The sequence below is a fragment of the Micropterus salmoides genome, unplaced genomic scaffold (genome assembly GCF_014851395.1).
Source record: "Micropterus salmoides isolate LMB-PRFRI ecotype aquatic unplaced genomic scaffold, ASM1485139v1 Ms_hic_scaffold_5, whole genome shotgun sequence".
NCBI lineage: Eukaryota > Metazoa > Chordata > Actinopteri > Centrarchiformes > Centrarchidae > Micropterus > Micropterus salmoides.
The window spans coordinates 25,728,186-25,745,626 of NW_024044237.1; the positions used below are offsets into that span (position 1 = coordinate 25,728,186).

Sequence of the window (17,441 nt, forward strand, 5' to 3'; positions counted from 1 at the left end):
TGCTTTGCATTCAGATCTGGCTCATTGCATGACTCCCAGTCTTAAGGGCTACTGTGTGAGACTTACTTCAATGATGTAGAGGACAATATTCTTGTAGAAGCAGTACAGGATACACTTGGCTACACGGTTGTAATTCCAGGCTCCATGGACGAGCAGCAGATTCTTCAAGTATTTGAACTGTATGGGAGGGAAGTAAATGGAGGAAAACGAGAAAAGAAGATGAATGATTAGCAAAAGTCTGTGTACAGTACACTGTCTAATGGTTCCTCATGATCAGAGATCAGTGCTGGAACACTAAAGCAGTTACAGGAACTTCAAGATTAAAGAAAGCAGCAGCATTTTGTCTTCCCCCAGCAGAGAGGACTGATGAGGCACTGAGGCCAAAGCTCTCGCCAACACATTCCAGAAATTTCAAGTAAAAGATTGTAAGACCAAGCTTTGAGTTGTTAAAAATGGAGGAGTTCATACAGAGGTATTGGTCTCCAAGGGCTCAGCATAATAGTTAAATGGCTTTATAATTATACCACCATTTAGGGCCTGTTGTGAACTTATAATTTCAGTGTGATTTCTAACTGATAATAATAATAATAATAATAATAATAATAAGACAGCAGAACTTTGAAGCAAGTTTATCCTCTTAGATGCCAGTAAATTACTTAAACAAAGCACACAATCTATATCTGCATCCGCTTGCCTTCTGACACTAGGAAAATTTCTTGAAATGTCTCAGAAACTAGAGTGGGAGGTAGGAGGAGGAGAATTCAACTTATTTTGGGGGAAACAGAAATTTGTTTATTTGAAGGCTTTCTTGTCTTTCACCATCACCACAGTATTCTTTGGTGAAATGACAGCAGGCGCCCCGAATGGTCTGATCAAACATTAGTTAACACAGACCTGAGCTGATGACAGACGGAGAGCAGAGTTGCCTATGCCCAAAGCCTCTTCACTCTCCACTTTCTTTAACAGGTAACTCTGGGCTATCAAGTATTAAATCACAGAAACCAGCTCCCTAAAAATCTAGAGCATCAGGATGCTCATCTGATACTTACAACATTATTATAAATCATGTATAGGAATAGAAAAACAAGTTACACAACCTCCAAGGATTGATTTCAGTTTGCAGTCTGCAAATTACAGTTAATGTACCGTTACGCCAATCTACGGGAAACACCACTGGAAGTCTGAAAGTGTAATTTAATTTGATGAGTGGACACAAACTAAATGGATTATAAGAGGCCACCTGTATTTGAAAGACATATACTTTTACATGTCATGCCGATTGAAGGGGGCACTTAAGACAAACCCAAGTCTCTTGAACGGTAATTGCGTACTGAAGCACAGAGAGTGCACTGTGTTTTAGTCAACTATTTGTTTCCCATACTCTCAAGCCCTGTGGCTGTAATAGAAACATGATGTACTGAGCGGCGTGCTGTGTAGAAACAGAGGCATGATACAGGAACTGCAAGGCTTTTGTTTCTTATGGGTATCATATATCGATGCAGAGTTTCAGACAAACTGGTTACTGTATGGATGTTTTTAAGTAGCATTTTGCCGGGATCTTTTTCTGTATAGTTATGGTGTGAGCTGGGTGTCACCAGATGCCTGTTTTACAGGTGTTACTACTTCACTGTATAAGCTAATGCCCAGGCTGACATATGACCTATTGTTACTCAGAACAATGTGCCAAGCTATCACTAACACATATTACACTTGAGAAGACAATGACAGGACTGATAATTTGTGGAATTTGACCTTCAGAAGATAGAAATGGGCATGGATATCAGCGTATTGATGTCAAACTGAGGACATGCACCTGCAGATTCAAATCAAACTTTTAAATCAAATTTTAATCAAGTTAAAATCACAATCTAAGTGCAAAGTGTAACATCTGGTGATCTAGTCTTATGGTTTTTATTGTATGTACATACTTTAGCTAAGGTGTCAGTGTGTGAATATTTTTATTCTTAAAGATTGTTTTCTGTTAATCTCTAATCACTGTCTGAATATTAGTAGCAGTTAAGTCTCACTATTTGATTAGATGCTTAAGTGCATTGGTTGGGAATTTTCTCTGACCCTCTTTGACTACAAATAAGATGACATCAGGTAACTTGTTTAAATAATAAGTGGTAAAGTTCCTACTTTAGAAATGTATAGTCTTCCATCTCCATCTACTAATGAGGAAACAACATACAAAAATCAGTGTTATTCTCACTTGGTATAAGCCCTTGCCATCGTGCTCACCTGGGCAATAGAGTAGTCAGAGGAGTTTGCTGCCTGCAGGCCCTCATTGCCCGAGATTCCCACACCAACATGAGCTGTCTGGATCATTCCCACGTCGTTAGCACCATCACCAATGGCCAGCGTGATCACCTTCACCTGTTTCTTTACCATCTCCACCACCTCTGACTTCTGAAGAGGAGATACTCTAAAAGGAGATATTACACAATGGGTATTTGATGAATTGATTTATGTTACACAACAAGTGCAATTAATGTAGTAATATCAGACTTGTTGAAATTGGTAATGCAACAGTACAGTATGCAGTGAAAAGGACAAGGCAAGACATACATTACAGTGAAGACAAGATGTGAATATATAGATATCACATATCATTCAAAAATGTATTGTCCAGGAAATTCTTTTTCCTACTTTCCCAGTATTGGGCAGTATAATTGGGGTGTTCCCAAAATAATATTCATTCTCAGAAAAGTCTTGAGATCAGCACCAAAGCTCTTCCTTAATCCCCAGAAGCAGTGCTCTCATTTGACTCGGTGTCACATAATACGCAACTGTTTGACGGTGGGAAGCCAGTGAGGGATCATGTCTCTTGTTGCAGCATTAGTAACTCCTGTTGGTTGGAGGTGAATGGGTGAAGGTGAGATCTGGCTTATAGAGAGGCAGCTGGTGATGCCATGTTTATATGAGAAGGAACATGGCTGCCTACAGTGCCTATAGAAAGTATTTATCCCAAAGTTTTCATGTTTTGTCTTGCAGCATTGAATCAAAGTAGATTTAAGGTGGCTATTGTTGTCTCCAATCTCAGCCTCTGGAGCTTGTAACTCCTTCAGAGTTGTGATAGGTCTCTCTTTCCATCACAAGTCACTTAGTTTATGAGAACAGCCTGCTTGCGGCAGATTGACACCTTTGCCATACTCTTTCCATTACTTAATAACTTATTTAACTGTCCTCCGAGGGATGTTCAGTGACTTGGAAAATTTTTTGTACCCATCACCTTGACTTGTGCTTCTCAGTCACCGTTTGGCAGACGGAGTTTCCATTGTCTTTTGCCACAAAACTTGACTCACCAAAATCTGGACCTGCCAGATAAAGGTGTATTTATACTACAATCAATCAAAACCCCTTGACTATATACAAGTGACCCCCATTTACCAGTGTGTGACATCTAAATCCACAGGTCTCCAGAGATGTTGTAATAAACTGCATGTCTGTCTTAAGCTGTTAAACTGTTAATGTGTATGTTCTCCATGGTTTAAGAGGCCTCATTCATGGTGTCTCTTAGTGCACAGAGTGTGCACAATCCAGGCAGAGTTGGGGGGGGGGGGGCATAAAACTTTAACGTTAATGCTCTAAGTCATAAGGGTTGCTGTTGTTCTGAAAACATGGTGCTGACTTCTGGTTCCAGACCCCGTCATGGTTGCTTGAGTACTTAAGTACCTCCTATTATTTATGTGGCAGGTCAACAGTGTACCTGCATAATGTTGAAAGTTATTCATAACTATCACACTTTTTAAAGTGCTGCCATAAAAAACACCCAATGACCTTTGTAGCAAAGACATAATACTTTGTAGTTCAATCATGGAGGCATTTCTAAACAAAAATGCCTCACATTTCAGTTTCTCATTTGTGAGGATTTGCTGCTTTTCTCTGTTTTACATCATTGAAAAATGAACATCTTTAGGTTTGTGGGCTATTGGCCTGGCAAAGCAAGCAATTTTATGACACCAGCCTGGACTCTGGGATTTTATGTTAAGCAGTTTTTACCATTTGATGACATTTTACAGACAAAACGATTAATCGATCAATCGTTAGAGACTTGAATGTTTCAACATCTACTTATTTTGTGTAGTGTTTTTCAAGTGCAGAAACAGACTCAGCATAGTAAAGTCTCTGCAATAAGTACAAATTTATTGTCTGAGGTTTATTTTATTGTTTCAGGAGTAAATCTTACCTGCAGCATATGACAGCTTTACAGGACAGGGCGAGGTCCAGGAAGTACTGTCGCACTCCGAATGTGAGAGCGTATTTGAGAGTCTTCCCGTCAATAATGAGAGCAAAGTCGTTCTCCTTGTAGAGGGCATCTCCCAGCATTCCACAATGGTGGCTGAGTGTTTCCCTTGTTCTCTGTGTGATGGAAAATTATTTAATTAGCGTAATTAGTCATTATGATTTCAAGTTTCATAGAGTTTTAGTTGCTAGAGGAGATATGCACTGTTAGTTATAACTTACTTTTTTTTCATTTTCACTTGAGGACTGTTACTGTAAGGGCTGAGGTACATGGACAATTACATTTCATCTACCACAGTGGGAAAAATGTCTTCCTTTCTGTTTATATAATACATTTTAAAAGTCAAACAATTAAACATATTTTGTACATTAACTCAATCCCTACAATTTGATGTACAACACCAAAGGCATTCATATCAAGAAAATATTTTCCCTCACATTCACAATAATAAGGTTAATTAATCTCTATGCAGAGATTTTAGCCTCTTTACTATTCACCTTGTCTCCAATTTACCTTAGTGTTAATAGATGAGACATATCTGTCCACTCTTCTTGATAATACCAAACTGCTGCAGAGCAGCTGCTCTTGATATTTATTGTGTTTCCCATGCTTATTACACGCAGACAGACCTCGGCTATGAGGTGATAACATAGACGAGTTCGGAGAATGGATCGTTTTTGCTTATACAGTATATACAGCTATGTTGATGAGTGATGATGAAGAGCCATAAATATGAGACTGACAAGAGGATTAACTGTCCTGGTATAGGGGCATGTGGACTGGATGGATGCAGTGGTGAGATCATCATTGTATTCATCATTCAATCATCTTCCCCACAGATGGTGAAGCCATTAAGAAATAAAAACAATTTCTGTGTAAAAACATTTTTTGATGGAAGGGTATTACATGTTTATTTTCATCAAAAAAGTAAAAATATTAAAATAAATACACTTAGCTTACTTCCAATGTACAAAATATATAACAGAAGCACTTCTTGCAATAAAATAATATTGTGGTAGTATTCTACAGGTGCAAACGTTTTTTAAAAAGAGAAAGACAGACTTAAATGGGGCAGACACAAAGCAATGGTCTAATGCAAAGCATCAAACCTAATGTGTCAAGCAGATGCTCAAACAGCTGTAATCATTAAAAAATGGTGGCCATTCACAGTACTGAGGGGGGGGAGTGGAGGGGTCCGATCTGGTGTAGAGGTCAGATATGTCAAAGCAGTCAGACTGTACCAGGGGATCAGGCAAAGTTCTCTTGGCATAACAAAATTCTGAAACCCCAGCTTAAAGGAAATATTTAGAGAAAGGGGCTTTATGTTTCACAAAGTGAGAGAAGGAGAGTGAGAGACAAGCACAGAAAGAGATGATGGATTAACAGAGGAGAGAGACTGAGCAAGAGGATACAAGCAGAAAGCAGCTGCGAGGACTTAACCATCCCTGATGGGGTCTGTAAAACAGCACGGGATGGTGAGCAGTGGGCAGGCTTGTATGTATATGAATATATGTATGTATCAATGTATCTGTGTGTGTGCGTGCGTGCGTGTGTGTGTGTGTGTGTGTGTGTGTGTGTGTGTGTGTGCGTGCGTGCGTGCGCGTGTGTGTGTGTGTGCATGCATGAGAGAAAAAAAACACATGACAGTGGTTGGTGATCTATATCCTTCATTTCAGGCCCCATCCAGACTACTGCGTTTTCAATTTAAAACGGAGGCCTCTTGCTACGTTTGCATCTCCCGTCCAGACTAAAATGGTGAAAACGAAGACCTAAAACGGAGAAGTTTGAAAACCCTCCAGTTTTGCATTTTGAAACTTCTGATGGCATTTTAGTGGGGACGGGCAAAAACGGAGGACTTTAGAAACGATGACGCAGACGCTCACATTTGGCTCTCTGATTGGGTCTTATAAGTCATGCCATACGGACACACAGTGCTACTGAGTTTTTGACTTAGTATTTTTATTAAAATATTCTGTACCATACAAACAACATGTATCTGCCAACACATACTGTTGCCATTTACATTGCAACAACTCCCAGTCCTCCGCTGCCACACTCCCGTGTTACATTCTGTAACAGTCCGAGCTCGTTATTGGTCCATGCAATATTTTTTTGCAGATATTATCGGCCGATATAGGCTACTTGCAGATATATCTGCAACAGTCGATATATGACTATTAAAAAAGAGAAACAGAGTCGGATCCTTCCATCATGTCATGAGTGTAGCATAGTTTGCCCACCAGAGGGTGCGCTGCAGCTCCTCTGTTCAAAATACTGCAGCACCACAGAACAAAACATCAGCTGACTGCAGTCTATAGGTGTTATGCAGAGCTTTGCTTGCCTGCCGAGAATTGCATACACATCCAAATACTGCTTTTAAACGCTATAATATCCTTTGTGGGATTCATCAATGTTGATAAATGATTCAAAGTCAAAAAAACATTTAGAGTCGTTAATATTTTATTACACTCAGTAGAAGTCGCATTCATTAAGATTCAGCTAAAAGATGTTGTGATTACCACGTTTGATCTGTGAGCTAAGCAAAGTGTCTGAAAAGGACCTTAAGAGGTAGATGCATAATTCGGCAGAACAGATATAGGCTACCTGGCGAGATTTGCATCCATCTCTTTTCTCAGCATAAATGAGCGTTACCAGCCGCAAGGTGCATGCAATTCTCGGCAGGCAGGCAGAATTTGGATATTTGAGCTACCAGGAGCTACGGTGAGTAGTTCTCAGTGTTCCCGCTGAGTTGGTCTTTTCTCACGTCAATTACATGACTTAAATAATAATAAAAATAGCCCTCATCAGTTTTCCTCTTCGGAGACGAGACTTGCTAACCCCCCGTTTTTCACTTCCCCCTCCAGGCTCAGCAGTGTGTTTAATGTTAAAGGAGACCTATTATACTGCTTTTCCCGTCTTATATTGTAGTTCTGTGACTCCTGTATGGCAGATTTGTATGTTTCAAAGTAAAAGAAAAAAGTTTTTTCTTATACTGATTCTTCATGTAGGCCTTCATTTCAGCCTCTGTCTGAACAAGCTGTAGATGCTCCTGTCTTTTTAAGGCCCGCCTCTCAAAGCCCACTGTCTTCTGATTGGCCAAGACCTGAAGCATGGTACCAGGCTGTTGTTGTTGCTGGGCGGAACAGGCAGACTGAGCATTGCTGTGCCATTAGTGTGGGAGCACATGACCATATATGGAAGGCGGCACCGTCTGGGTCGGTGTTACATAGAATGGAGCCGTAGGTAGAAAAAGCAGTTCAAAACAGGAAGAAACCTGAGGTTTTTGCTCACAGTGATTTCTTGTAAATGTTTGAACCTCATTTTTTTAAACTTTGGCCATGTTTAACATGAACATCCAACATTATAACATTGTAGATAAGTCATAAAATGTGGAAAAGCATAATAGGTCTCCTTTAAGGTAACCTAGTGTAGGAAGCTACGCTGCTGACTGACTGAATGTAGATTTATTTCTGAAACAGTTTGGCAGTTTTAGCAACTGGTCCTCTCATTTCTCTCTAATTTATTACTTCTAAATATTTTCTAACATCGCCACCAGCAGATAATGCTGCCTGTTGCTAAATTAGCCATAAAGCTAATGCCGTGTTTCACAGTGGAGGAGGCTAACATTAATGAGCGATTAAACTGTAGTGTCTCTAGTTACAGTCGGCGTGTCACAAATGATTAAACCAGAGGGGACTTGTGAGTAAACCTGAGCTGAACAACTATCTAACACACAGTTGCGGGTCCTCGTTGTAGACAGTCATGTAGTATTAGATTAATTCTGCGTCACTGTATCATAGAGCAACAAGTGTGTTAATTAATTTTTTTAAATATTTTATGTAGCATTGGATATAATTAACAGAGTGCAGGTGATAAACTAGATGTAGAAAGTCAAGTCATCATGGCAGATTATATGTAAGGTAATAACTACTGCATGACAAAATATATATATAAATATAATTATTTGCCTATGTAGGAGAGCCCTGTTTATCATTGTTATGATAGCAATGACATGAGAGATGATATATGGTTTTATTATTTTTAAAAGAAGCACTATATTGGTATTTTTTATAGGTTCTGTTTCGCTGGCCCCCACAATACATACACTATTTACATTAATGTTCATTAATAGTACTACTCTGTAATTTAGAATAAATCAAATATTTTTTAAATGTTTTCTGTAGTTTTATACAATTGACTCTTATTTATCAAAACTTTTAATATATTTTGTTGTACTTTTGTTCAAAGTACTATTTCTAACAAAAACAATGTTTCTTTTTAAACTGCATTATGTCATGTATCTTGGTGAAGTCTCAACATAACAAATATTAGGGGTAATCTTTGTTTATGTTATGTGTTTCTTAAAATAAGGGTGGAAAAGAATATCGGCCGCTATATCAGCTAGCGGATTTTAAAATCCTCAAATATCAAAATCGGTATCGGACTTAAAAATCCCATATCGGTCGGGCTCTACTTTTTTCTTTCGCCAAATCTTCTGTAACTACGGAATTGGTCATCTGCTTCATGCTTACACGCATGCCCAGTGTACGTGCGTTTTCAGTACTTTTAATGTAGACGGAGATCAACTCTAAAATGCAGCTAAAACGCTGGTGTGGACGAACATCATATTCGTTTTAATTCTCTGTTTTTAAACTAAAATGGAGTAGTGTGGATGGGGCCTCAGATTGATTTCAGATGACATGTCAGTTTGTGCGCGTGTGTGTTTGTGTGTGTGTGTGTGTGTGAGTGAGAGAGAGATTTGTATAAGCCAGTACACCATTTGTATGAGAAAGAATTCACTTTGCTTGGGGCACAATCTATTCATCACATAGTGTGATAAGGAAAGTTTACCATTTCCTCAAGTAGGGCCCGCATTTCCCCCCTAATTTCCACTGAGGAATTCTAGCACTAATGCTAAATGTCTCCTCCTAAAGCTTCTTTGTTATGGCTTTAATGACCAGTTTAGCCTATGTGACTAGCTAGTGTTTGGTTTTGGAATGTGTATGTGGCATCCATTCAGAAATCCACAAGAGCTGCTCATAAAGACTGAGCTCCATTGTTGATACAGCCCTTGAGTGATATAGCCAACAGGACGTGACACTCATGATGTGGAATCTGGACATTTGTATCTGTAATGTCATCATCTGTCTACCGTTACTATTCTGACCTACATCTCACTGCAAGAACACCCCTACACAAACTGTCGAACTACAGTGTTTGGCCTACAAATGATGTTTTTCCAATTCAAATTGAAAGTGAATCAAAATACAGACAAATAACCTTTTATAGAGAAACATTTAAATAATAAGCCCTATCTATCTGTGACTGTACTTTATAAAGATTAATATATTAATGCTCAGAATTCTCCAAATGATGAAACACTCTGACTGGAAGACAAAGCTATTCAAAATGATCTAACACTACCTTGGAGACCAAGTTTCACATTGGGAATTTCAGTTCAAGTAAGATTTAATACAGGGGATGCCTAAAACTTTGTCTTCCCTTTGATAACCATTTTTAAACAAAGCAAAGATGGAAGACAGGCTCCAATTACTCTACTTTTGCAGAACAAGAGCACTCAGAATTACCAGCCCTGGTGCCTGGTCCTCTGTTCACTGTGCCTCCGAAGCCTGGGTGGAGAGGTTTCTCTCTTCGCATTTTAACAAACCGCCTTATGTAAGCATCTGCTCAACCACAGGAGAATCGGAACTGACATTTCAAAGCGCCAGTCCGTGAGCTTTCTGAATGCACCGACCCTACATTTCTACCTCAACTTCATTTATCACGCTTAACGACTGGCTGACAGAGTGAAGGCCGTCCGTCATCACCCCCAAACGCCACCCTGCTGCTTTTCCCTCCTTCATCCACTTCTTCTCACCATTCCCCCCTTCTTGTCAGACAATCTAAACCCAGTTGAGTTTCTCCTTCATATGCGGTTCCTCTGCTGAGGTTTCTCCTGCTGGAAGTGCAGGGACTTGCCCTTTTCAATCTCAGAAACAACAGACAAGGATCTCCTGCCGGGGGGTCAACAGACTTCTCTGCTGGGTGTCTTAAAGATGTTAAAGGCAGATTTGGGATGTGTGGTGACTGTGTGTGTGGAAGGCTCCCAGTGGCCTCGTCCTTTCAGTTTGGAGACATTTTTTTCACAGGGATTGGGTGATGTTCTGGTGATATTTTTGCACTCAAGATCAGTAACAAGTATTTGAAAATATGTCTAAGTAATTGTTTTAATTTGTGTTCACACAAAGTGGAGAGAATTTTCCATGTATATAAAACTACAGTAGATATATAATGGGGGCAATATTGAAAATGCTGCATGAGGTAAATGGAAATTAGGTAACTTTGTTTATAGCACTGACATGGAGAAATTAAATTAGGATTAAATTGATTAATTGACCCAAGATAAGTGAGTTAAGTGTAGATTAGAAGAAGCAACAGTGTTGGTAAATAACATTTTGTGAAACAGTGGTGAGCTTTATGTGCTTTGGTGAGGTTTTTGGTTCTGTGTGTAAGGAAGTCTGATGAATTTGTGAGAAAGCAAAATGCTAAATACTCACATCAAGAGTGTCTTCATTGATCACAAGCATGCCCATGTTCTTGGTCAGTAGTTTGCAGGAATGTCCTACAGAAAAACAGAGAAACAGAAGATGAAATTCAATGTTTTATAGAGCAGATGTATTAGACTTGAAAAGACTGGAAAGTAAGAACATATGTACGCAGGAAATGCTTAAAAATGCATAAAAAAATACATAGATAAATTAAATTACCACTAAAATACTATTGTAGTTCACTTTAGTTTTAATAACCTCCTTTGGCTTGATAACTTATTTACGTGTGACCCAAACACACATGCACACACACATGAAATAGATAAAACAAAAAATAAAAAAGAAGAAAATCAATCAATCAAAGGGATACTACAGTATGCAGCAATACATTTTAAGGGACACCAATTAAAATGTTACAGCTCAGAGCCATTGCCGCGGGACATGACTAATGAGTTTGGTTTACAAGGGTTTGTCAGGTTCCTGTTTTAATAGGCTGTTACAACTCTGAGTTACACAACATGACTCTCCGGGGAGCGTTCCCCTCAGCTCTTGGCTGAGACAGATGCTCAGGGTCACCAGCAAGGTGGTAGAGGGAGCCTCCCATTGGGGAAAACAGAAATGGGGAAAAACAAACCAAGAATGAAGCCTTCAGTTTAAAACCATGGCTGGATGAAAAGGCTGCCATCTGTGGCATAACCACATGAATATTTGTGGGCTTCAACACTTTGCTTCTGTCTGGAAAGAGATTTAAGTTTCTTTAAGGGGGTTACCACAAAGCTAATTTTTTCTGAATACACGGGTGTCATTTTCTGTGTGAAACGGAGATAAGATTATGCACAAAACACACAAAAACACACATTCACAGTCAAACACAATAGTGAACACACAGTACACACAGAGGGGGGCTTGCATGAGGAAATGAGAGGGGTTCACCTCCAGAGTCAAAACCAAACAGGGTTGGGGTCCAGCAGATTGTTTTCTTAAGTGCAAAGGTGCAAACGTCAAAAAATTTGCCAATGTGAGGAAAACGCCTCCCCATCTCAACACAACTTCTCTACTCCCTTCCCCCTTGTCAATTCCTGCCACAGCCCCTTCCGCTTAATGTGTTTACCTTAAGCTCATTTGACTGCGGCCAAACTGCCCTTTTTTATTTCACCAGAGAAGTTGAATTCCTGGCCTTTCTCCATCTCAGGCAGAACCAAACACTGCTCTCACAGGACTTGAGGATTGTGTAACAGGGACACTCAAGTCACAGTTATCTTAAATGTTGAGAAGGGAGCAACAATAACTGTAAAGACAGAACTACAGTGGGCACTCCAAATATATGAGGGACCTGAAATGAATTGCTGGACATGGTGAAGTAGCTTGGAAGGAAGGTATTATGGAAGCTCATGTCTTCATACGTCAGTAAAGGGGTTGTCTTTCCTCTCTCATGTCTCTCTGCTTTAGGGGATGATGCACTCTGGCCAAAATTAACAGGGCATTGTTTGTCATCTGTAATACCTTAAGTAAAGTGAGTAGTGTTCCCCAACAAGCTGAACAGCGGGCACTTTTCTTTCATTGAATTCTGGCTCTAACCTGTCCTAAGCATTACGTACGTTTAACTCCCCTCAACAAACAGCTCACATCACCAGGAGCGTGTCCTAGAACAAACATTGCTCTTTCCTCAGGCAGCCAACAACACGGTGTGAGAGTATTTACTGTAAATTATGTCATGATACTTGAGGATTAGAGACAAACTGAAAAAATAACAGTCTTTGAATCAAACAATCTACCATGCTTAAATATCCCACATATACCCAATATTCTGTGCCAAGAATGGCATTTGGGTGGTTCAGGCCACCTGGAAATGTAGAAAAATATAAATGTGATGGGCTAAATCCACCAATCCAATGTGGCAAAAGGCGCACCATTAAACCTGGAAATGGGGATCGTCTTTCAGTGAGGAAATTAGTAAAAATATTTTACAGAGCAACCTAGTCAAACGGCAGACCTGTAAAAATACTTCCAGTGAGCGTGTGCTTCTGCGGAGCTCCTTCACATCTGGGCAAAGTGGGCACAAAGGGCTGATTCAGTCAGGCCACAGTGGTAGGTATACCCACAAACAAAGGTACTTTTCATATCTATTTTTCTGGCCTCTGTATTTAAATGTTGGCAGTATTCAAGGTTGTTTCTGTTCATAGTTTTTAGCCACATCTAAGAGCTATAATACCAGGGCCAATTAACAAAACTGAACAGGAACTGGTGGACCATACTTAATGATTCACCTTTCTGATAACATCTGCAAGGCTAAAACCTCTGGGGGGGCCAGACATATGAGAGCAGCCTCCTTGTGTACATATGCATGTTATTTCTTTCATGTCAGTGCAGTATGCCCATACATCATCTAGCATTCTTCAACAGATGCTTTTGCTAGATATGTGTGACAGAAAAGCATTCAGCTTGTTCATCTTACTGGGTGAAGAATGACCACAGGACTGACTGGAGTACTTGTAAGAGGCTGGTGTACTATTTACCACAACATAGATCAGGTTCACCAGCAACTTTCTTTTTGGTTTGACACCAAGTGCACAAGCAGGACTATGTCATGACACACAAATATTTATTGAAGTAAGAGGGTGCAAACTGTATGTACATGATTTTACATTAAAGGGGCAATCCACCAACCTTTGAAAGGAGATTTTCTAGTTTTCTTTCTAACACCATCAGTGTTATCTCAGTTTAGCTTTGAGACTTACATGAATCAATATTTTAAAGAATTCCTGTATTGAAAGCTCAAAATGTGGGGTTTAAAAATACAGGCGTTTAGAAGCCAGGATGGCCCTAATGATTATGCAAGTGAATTGTATTACAGGAAATGTAGGAATCTGTGTTTTTGGTACTTGACCCATACTAAAGACTAAAAGTCAGGATATCTTGGCCTCTGTGGCTTCAAAGTTCTTGTGATTTTCCCAACTTTATGGAAGTGCAATACTAAATTGTTGGGTTGCCCCTTTAAATCCTGTAGATTTTATTAATTTAAATCCACTGCAGGATTTTATGGAGGCCCACCTGTTGGTCCTCGGCACCATAAATCCACCTACATTACTAGGATTGTTCTGCTATTTAACAACTGGTAGCAGCACTGAACTTGTATCAAGCTTCAATACACTACAATATATGATTTCTTTAGACATTATGGGCAACAGGGAGGCAAAGTGTGTAAAGATACTGCACTTTAAGTGGAGGATGCAGATTTTAGTCTCCAGGTCAGCAACATGCAGATACCAACTACCTCCAGGTCACTGCAACTTTGACTTTTGACCTCCACGTGGAAGAAAGGATAATGAAATCTAATTTCCCTCTACTGGTTGAGAATCATTCCATTGTTGGTAATATTTTAGTGATAAAACAATATCTCAAGTTACATGACACACATCAGAGCAGCATCCAAGTAAAACATGAAGTTCAAAGACCATAGCCATCTTACTGTCCCTGAGTCTTACCAATATTAATGGCCGTTTCCTGTTTGTCCCCCGTCAGGATCCAGATCTTGATGTCCGCCTTCATCAGAGTCTCAATGGTCTCTGGCACCTTATCCTGGAGCTTGTCTTCTATCGCCGTGGCCCCCAGCAGCTGCAGGTTCTACACCCGAAATGAAGAAAAGACAGGAAAAAAGTCAATACAAAAGTCCGTAAGTGGCAAATACAACAGAGGAAGGCCTTTAAAACATCATGTGTCAGAGAAACATGTGAGCCGGGACTGTGTCACTCACTCAGTCACGTTTTCACCCTCATCAGCTGCTCTTGCTTATCACCCAGGAAAACAAGGGCTTAAAGGGTCTTGGACTGGTTACTATGCCCCTGTGTGTGTATCTGCAGACACAATCTCTCCGACACAAGCACACCCACAAAATACTGTTGGTGTTCTTCCCAGGAATCTTGGTGGTTCTTTGGGGCTTGTTGTGGGCTCAAATGGGGCCATCACAGGGACAAAGATTTGATAAGACCCAGGGGTAGAGGGGGGACAGGAGCTAGCAGCAGAGGAAACTCTTGAAGTTGTGACCTGAGCCCTGCTGCCTGTACATCTGGAGCTCTGTCCTCTCCGCATAGCATGGGAAAACTGTGCTTGGGGAAGAACATAACTATATCTAATGAGTCCTCATTTGCCTTTTTGATGTGAACTGTTCTACTGTTCCTTTGGTTGGTGTTAGATAAGCTTTTTCGCTAGTGATGTTAAGAACCACAGCCAAATGCTGGTAGATTCTGTCTGGTGTCAGTGGATTAACCATAATTTAAGGGATAGTATTTGTGGCTCAGTGTCCATGTAGCACTGAGACCTACACCTCTGAATTCACCAGTCACTGTGGAGAGTCACTACTGTATAGTCAGTATTCTGCTCCTTATGTGTAAGAAGATAAGTTATAACTTTGCAAACTGGGCCTGCAATGTAGGAGAAGACTGGAATTTTATCTCTGTTGCATTAAACACTGGCCTGATATCCTTCCTGGAATATTCTGTCCAGTTACTGGTAACTGTAAGTCAGCCCAGAAATAATCAATTTAAGCTTAAACTAATCAGTAAAGTTGATGTAAAAGGTTTCCTACAGAGACTGGAGCAGTTGTACATACTCTAGATTAGAACAAAGTGTAATATGAGAGTAGAAAACCAATGGTCAGGATGATATTGGAAAAATAATATGTACAGTACTGTAAAAGTAATGGCCATCATAAATAATCATTGACAATAATAATAAATGGAATGTTAGGTATCAAAGAAGTACAACAGCTTCTAACTACATAATGCAATAACAAAGCTATTCAGTAACATTTTACAATTTATTATAAACTACCTCCTATCAAGGCTGAGTCATATGCAGTTTATCACATTTTAACATTTTCTTACAAAATAAGTAATCACACTTGAGCCTTTTGTTTGAGAGATGATGTGAAGGAGTAACTTCAGAATGATTTCACTCAGAGTAGGAATGTCTCTCTCTCAACTCCATTGTGCCCCCATGTGGTGTTACGGTGCGCATTTCTAAGTATGGGTGGCCCCTGAGGTGCAATGAACCCCAAACCCTGGCAGAATCAGTGCCACACTCTGCCCATTAAGCAATGTACATTACATTTTCCTCTCTGAAAGCTTTTATGTTTATTTCATGATTGATTGCCTCCATTTGTTTTGGGCGGCCAGGAGCAGCCATGAAGAACATGCCAAGTGGTTGATTTACGACTGTGGCTTCCTGTATTTGACTAGTGCTTCCACATAGACCCACCTCACAGGAAACCAATTCTACCTGCTGGTGAAACCTTGAATCTCTCTCACACAAACACACAATTTTTTCCACATTCCAGGTGTGATTACACTGCCCCCATTAGTTACACAGTAGGCCCTGAGTTTATGCCCAGTCTGATTTTTCTGCAAACGCACAGAAGTCTATCAAAAAGTGATTAGTATGAAACCTTGTACATAAAGTAAATGCAGTATGTAACCAGATAAAGAAAAATTGCCTCTCACTTGCCATGCTCACTGCATTCCACAATGAAATGTCTGATGGTTGGACTAGCATGCAAAATGACTAGTTCAGGGAATATAACAGGCAGTGAGGCTTTAGGAACTGATACCACGTAAACACATGTCAGTTTTTCAATTAGCAAACCTTCTCAATTAGTTCGTAGGTTTCCTCCAGTTTTAGGGCTCTGTTTTGCAGGGAGGTGCAGGCTCTGTGGTGGATCTCCAGCCAATGCTGATAGGACGACTCACTGATGTCTGCCACAGCAAAGCACAGAGTGCGCAGCCCTGGAAGAGGAAACAGCATTACAGTTTACTAGAATGAGCTCTCTAGTAGATGTTAAGCATGCCATTTGGGTAGATACACACTGTATAGTTGAATGAATACTTCTACATGAGAAGCAGTAACTTAAAATCATTCAATTATTTCTTAAGTTTTTCTGTACATTTCCGACCAGAAGAAGTGGGTAGGTGGTTACCATGTAGAACACAACACTGCATATATGGCAGCATATGTTATATAGTGGTATTATTTGATGGTAAATGTGTAGTGTACTATTTTGTGCATTAATTTGTACATTAATTTTATATGATATTGTATATTATTTTATGGATGCTTTACTACTATCTGACCAAGGATAAATAATGGCAATTAGCCATATATGCATACTCTGGCTAATTTGTAATTCATTTGGGTTTGTATTTTTTTGTTGCTCATGAGCTTTTCCCTGTCAAATAAACTACGAGAGAAAAAGAAAACCATGATGGAATATAATTTCTTTCCCCAACAGCTAACATTATAACCAGCCTTATACTATGCTAATGCAGCAAATCCCACCCATCTGGGCACTTACTATACATAAGATTTGTATTGCAAGCAGATTAAAAACATCTGACACAGTTTGACATGGATATAAATAATGTGCAAATATTTGTGCACTGTATCAATAATTGTGTTTGTAGTTCATGTGAGCATAAATCTGTTGCGATTTCAAATATCTGAAAATAATTAAGACTTCAATGCAAATAACATTTATGTAGTTATTAATAGCTAATTCTTCTTGTCAGAAATATAAAGAAAGTTATATCTTATTAAAGGCTCTCCAAATTACAGCGACTGAAGATCTTCACAGTCTGTCCTGAATGCTATATTTA

The 17,441-nt window shown here is 39.6% G+C and overlaps 1 protein-coding gene across 7 annotated transcripts in view; it reads right to left on the reverse strand.

Annotated features, from left to right (window-relative positions):
- atp8a1 (ATPase phospholipid transporting 8A1) overlaps positions 1-17,441 on the reverse strand; it is a gene marked incomplete at its 5' end in the record, with an annotated part of 101,898 nt that overhangs the window by 36,065 nt on the left and 48,392 nt on the right. For all 7 annotated transcript variants that reach the window (XM_038698923.1, XM_038698925.1, XM_038698920.1 and 4 more), the window contains 6 exon segments: positions 67-177; positions 2,242-2,425; positions 4,190-4,362; positions 10,804-10,868; positions 14,280-14,418; positions 16,435-16,574. In XM_038698923.1, the coding sequence (XP_038554851.1) occupies positions 67-177; positions 2,242-2,425; positions 4,190-4,362; positions 10,804-10,868; positions 14,280-14,418; positions 16,435-16,574 (812 nt within the window).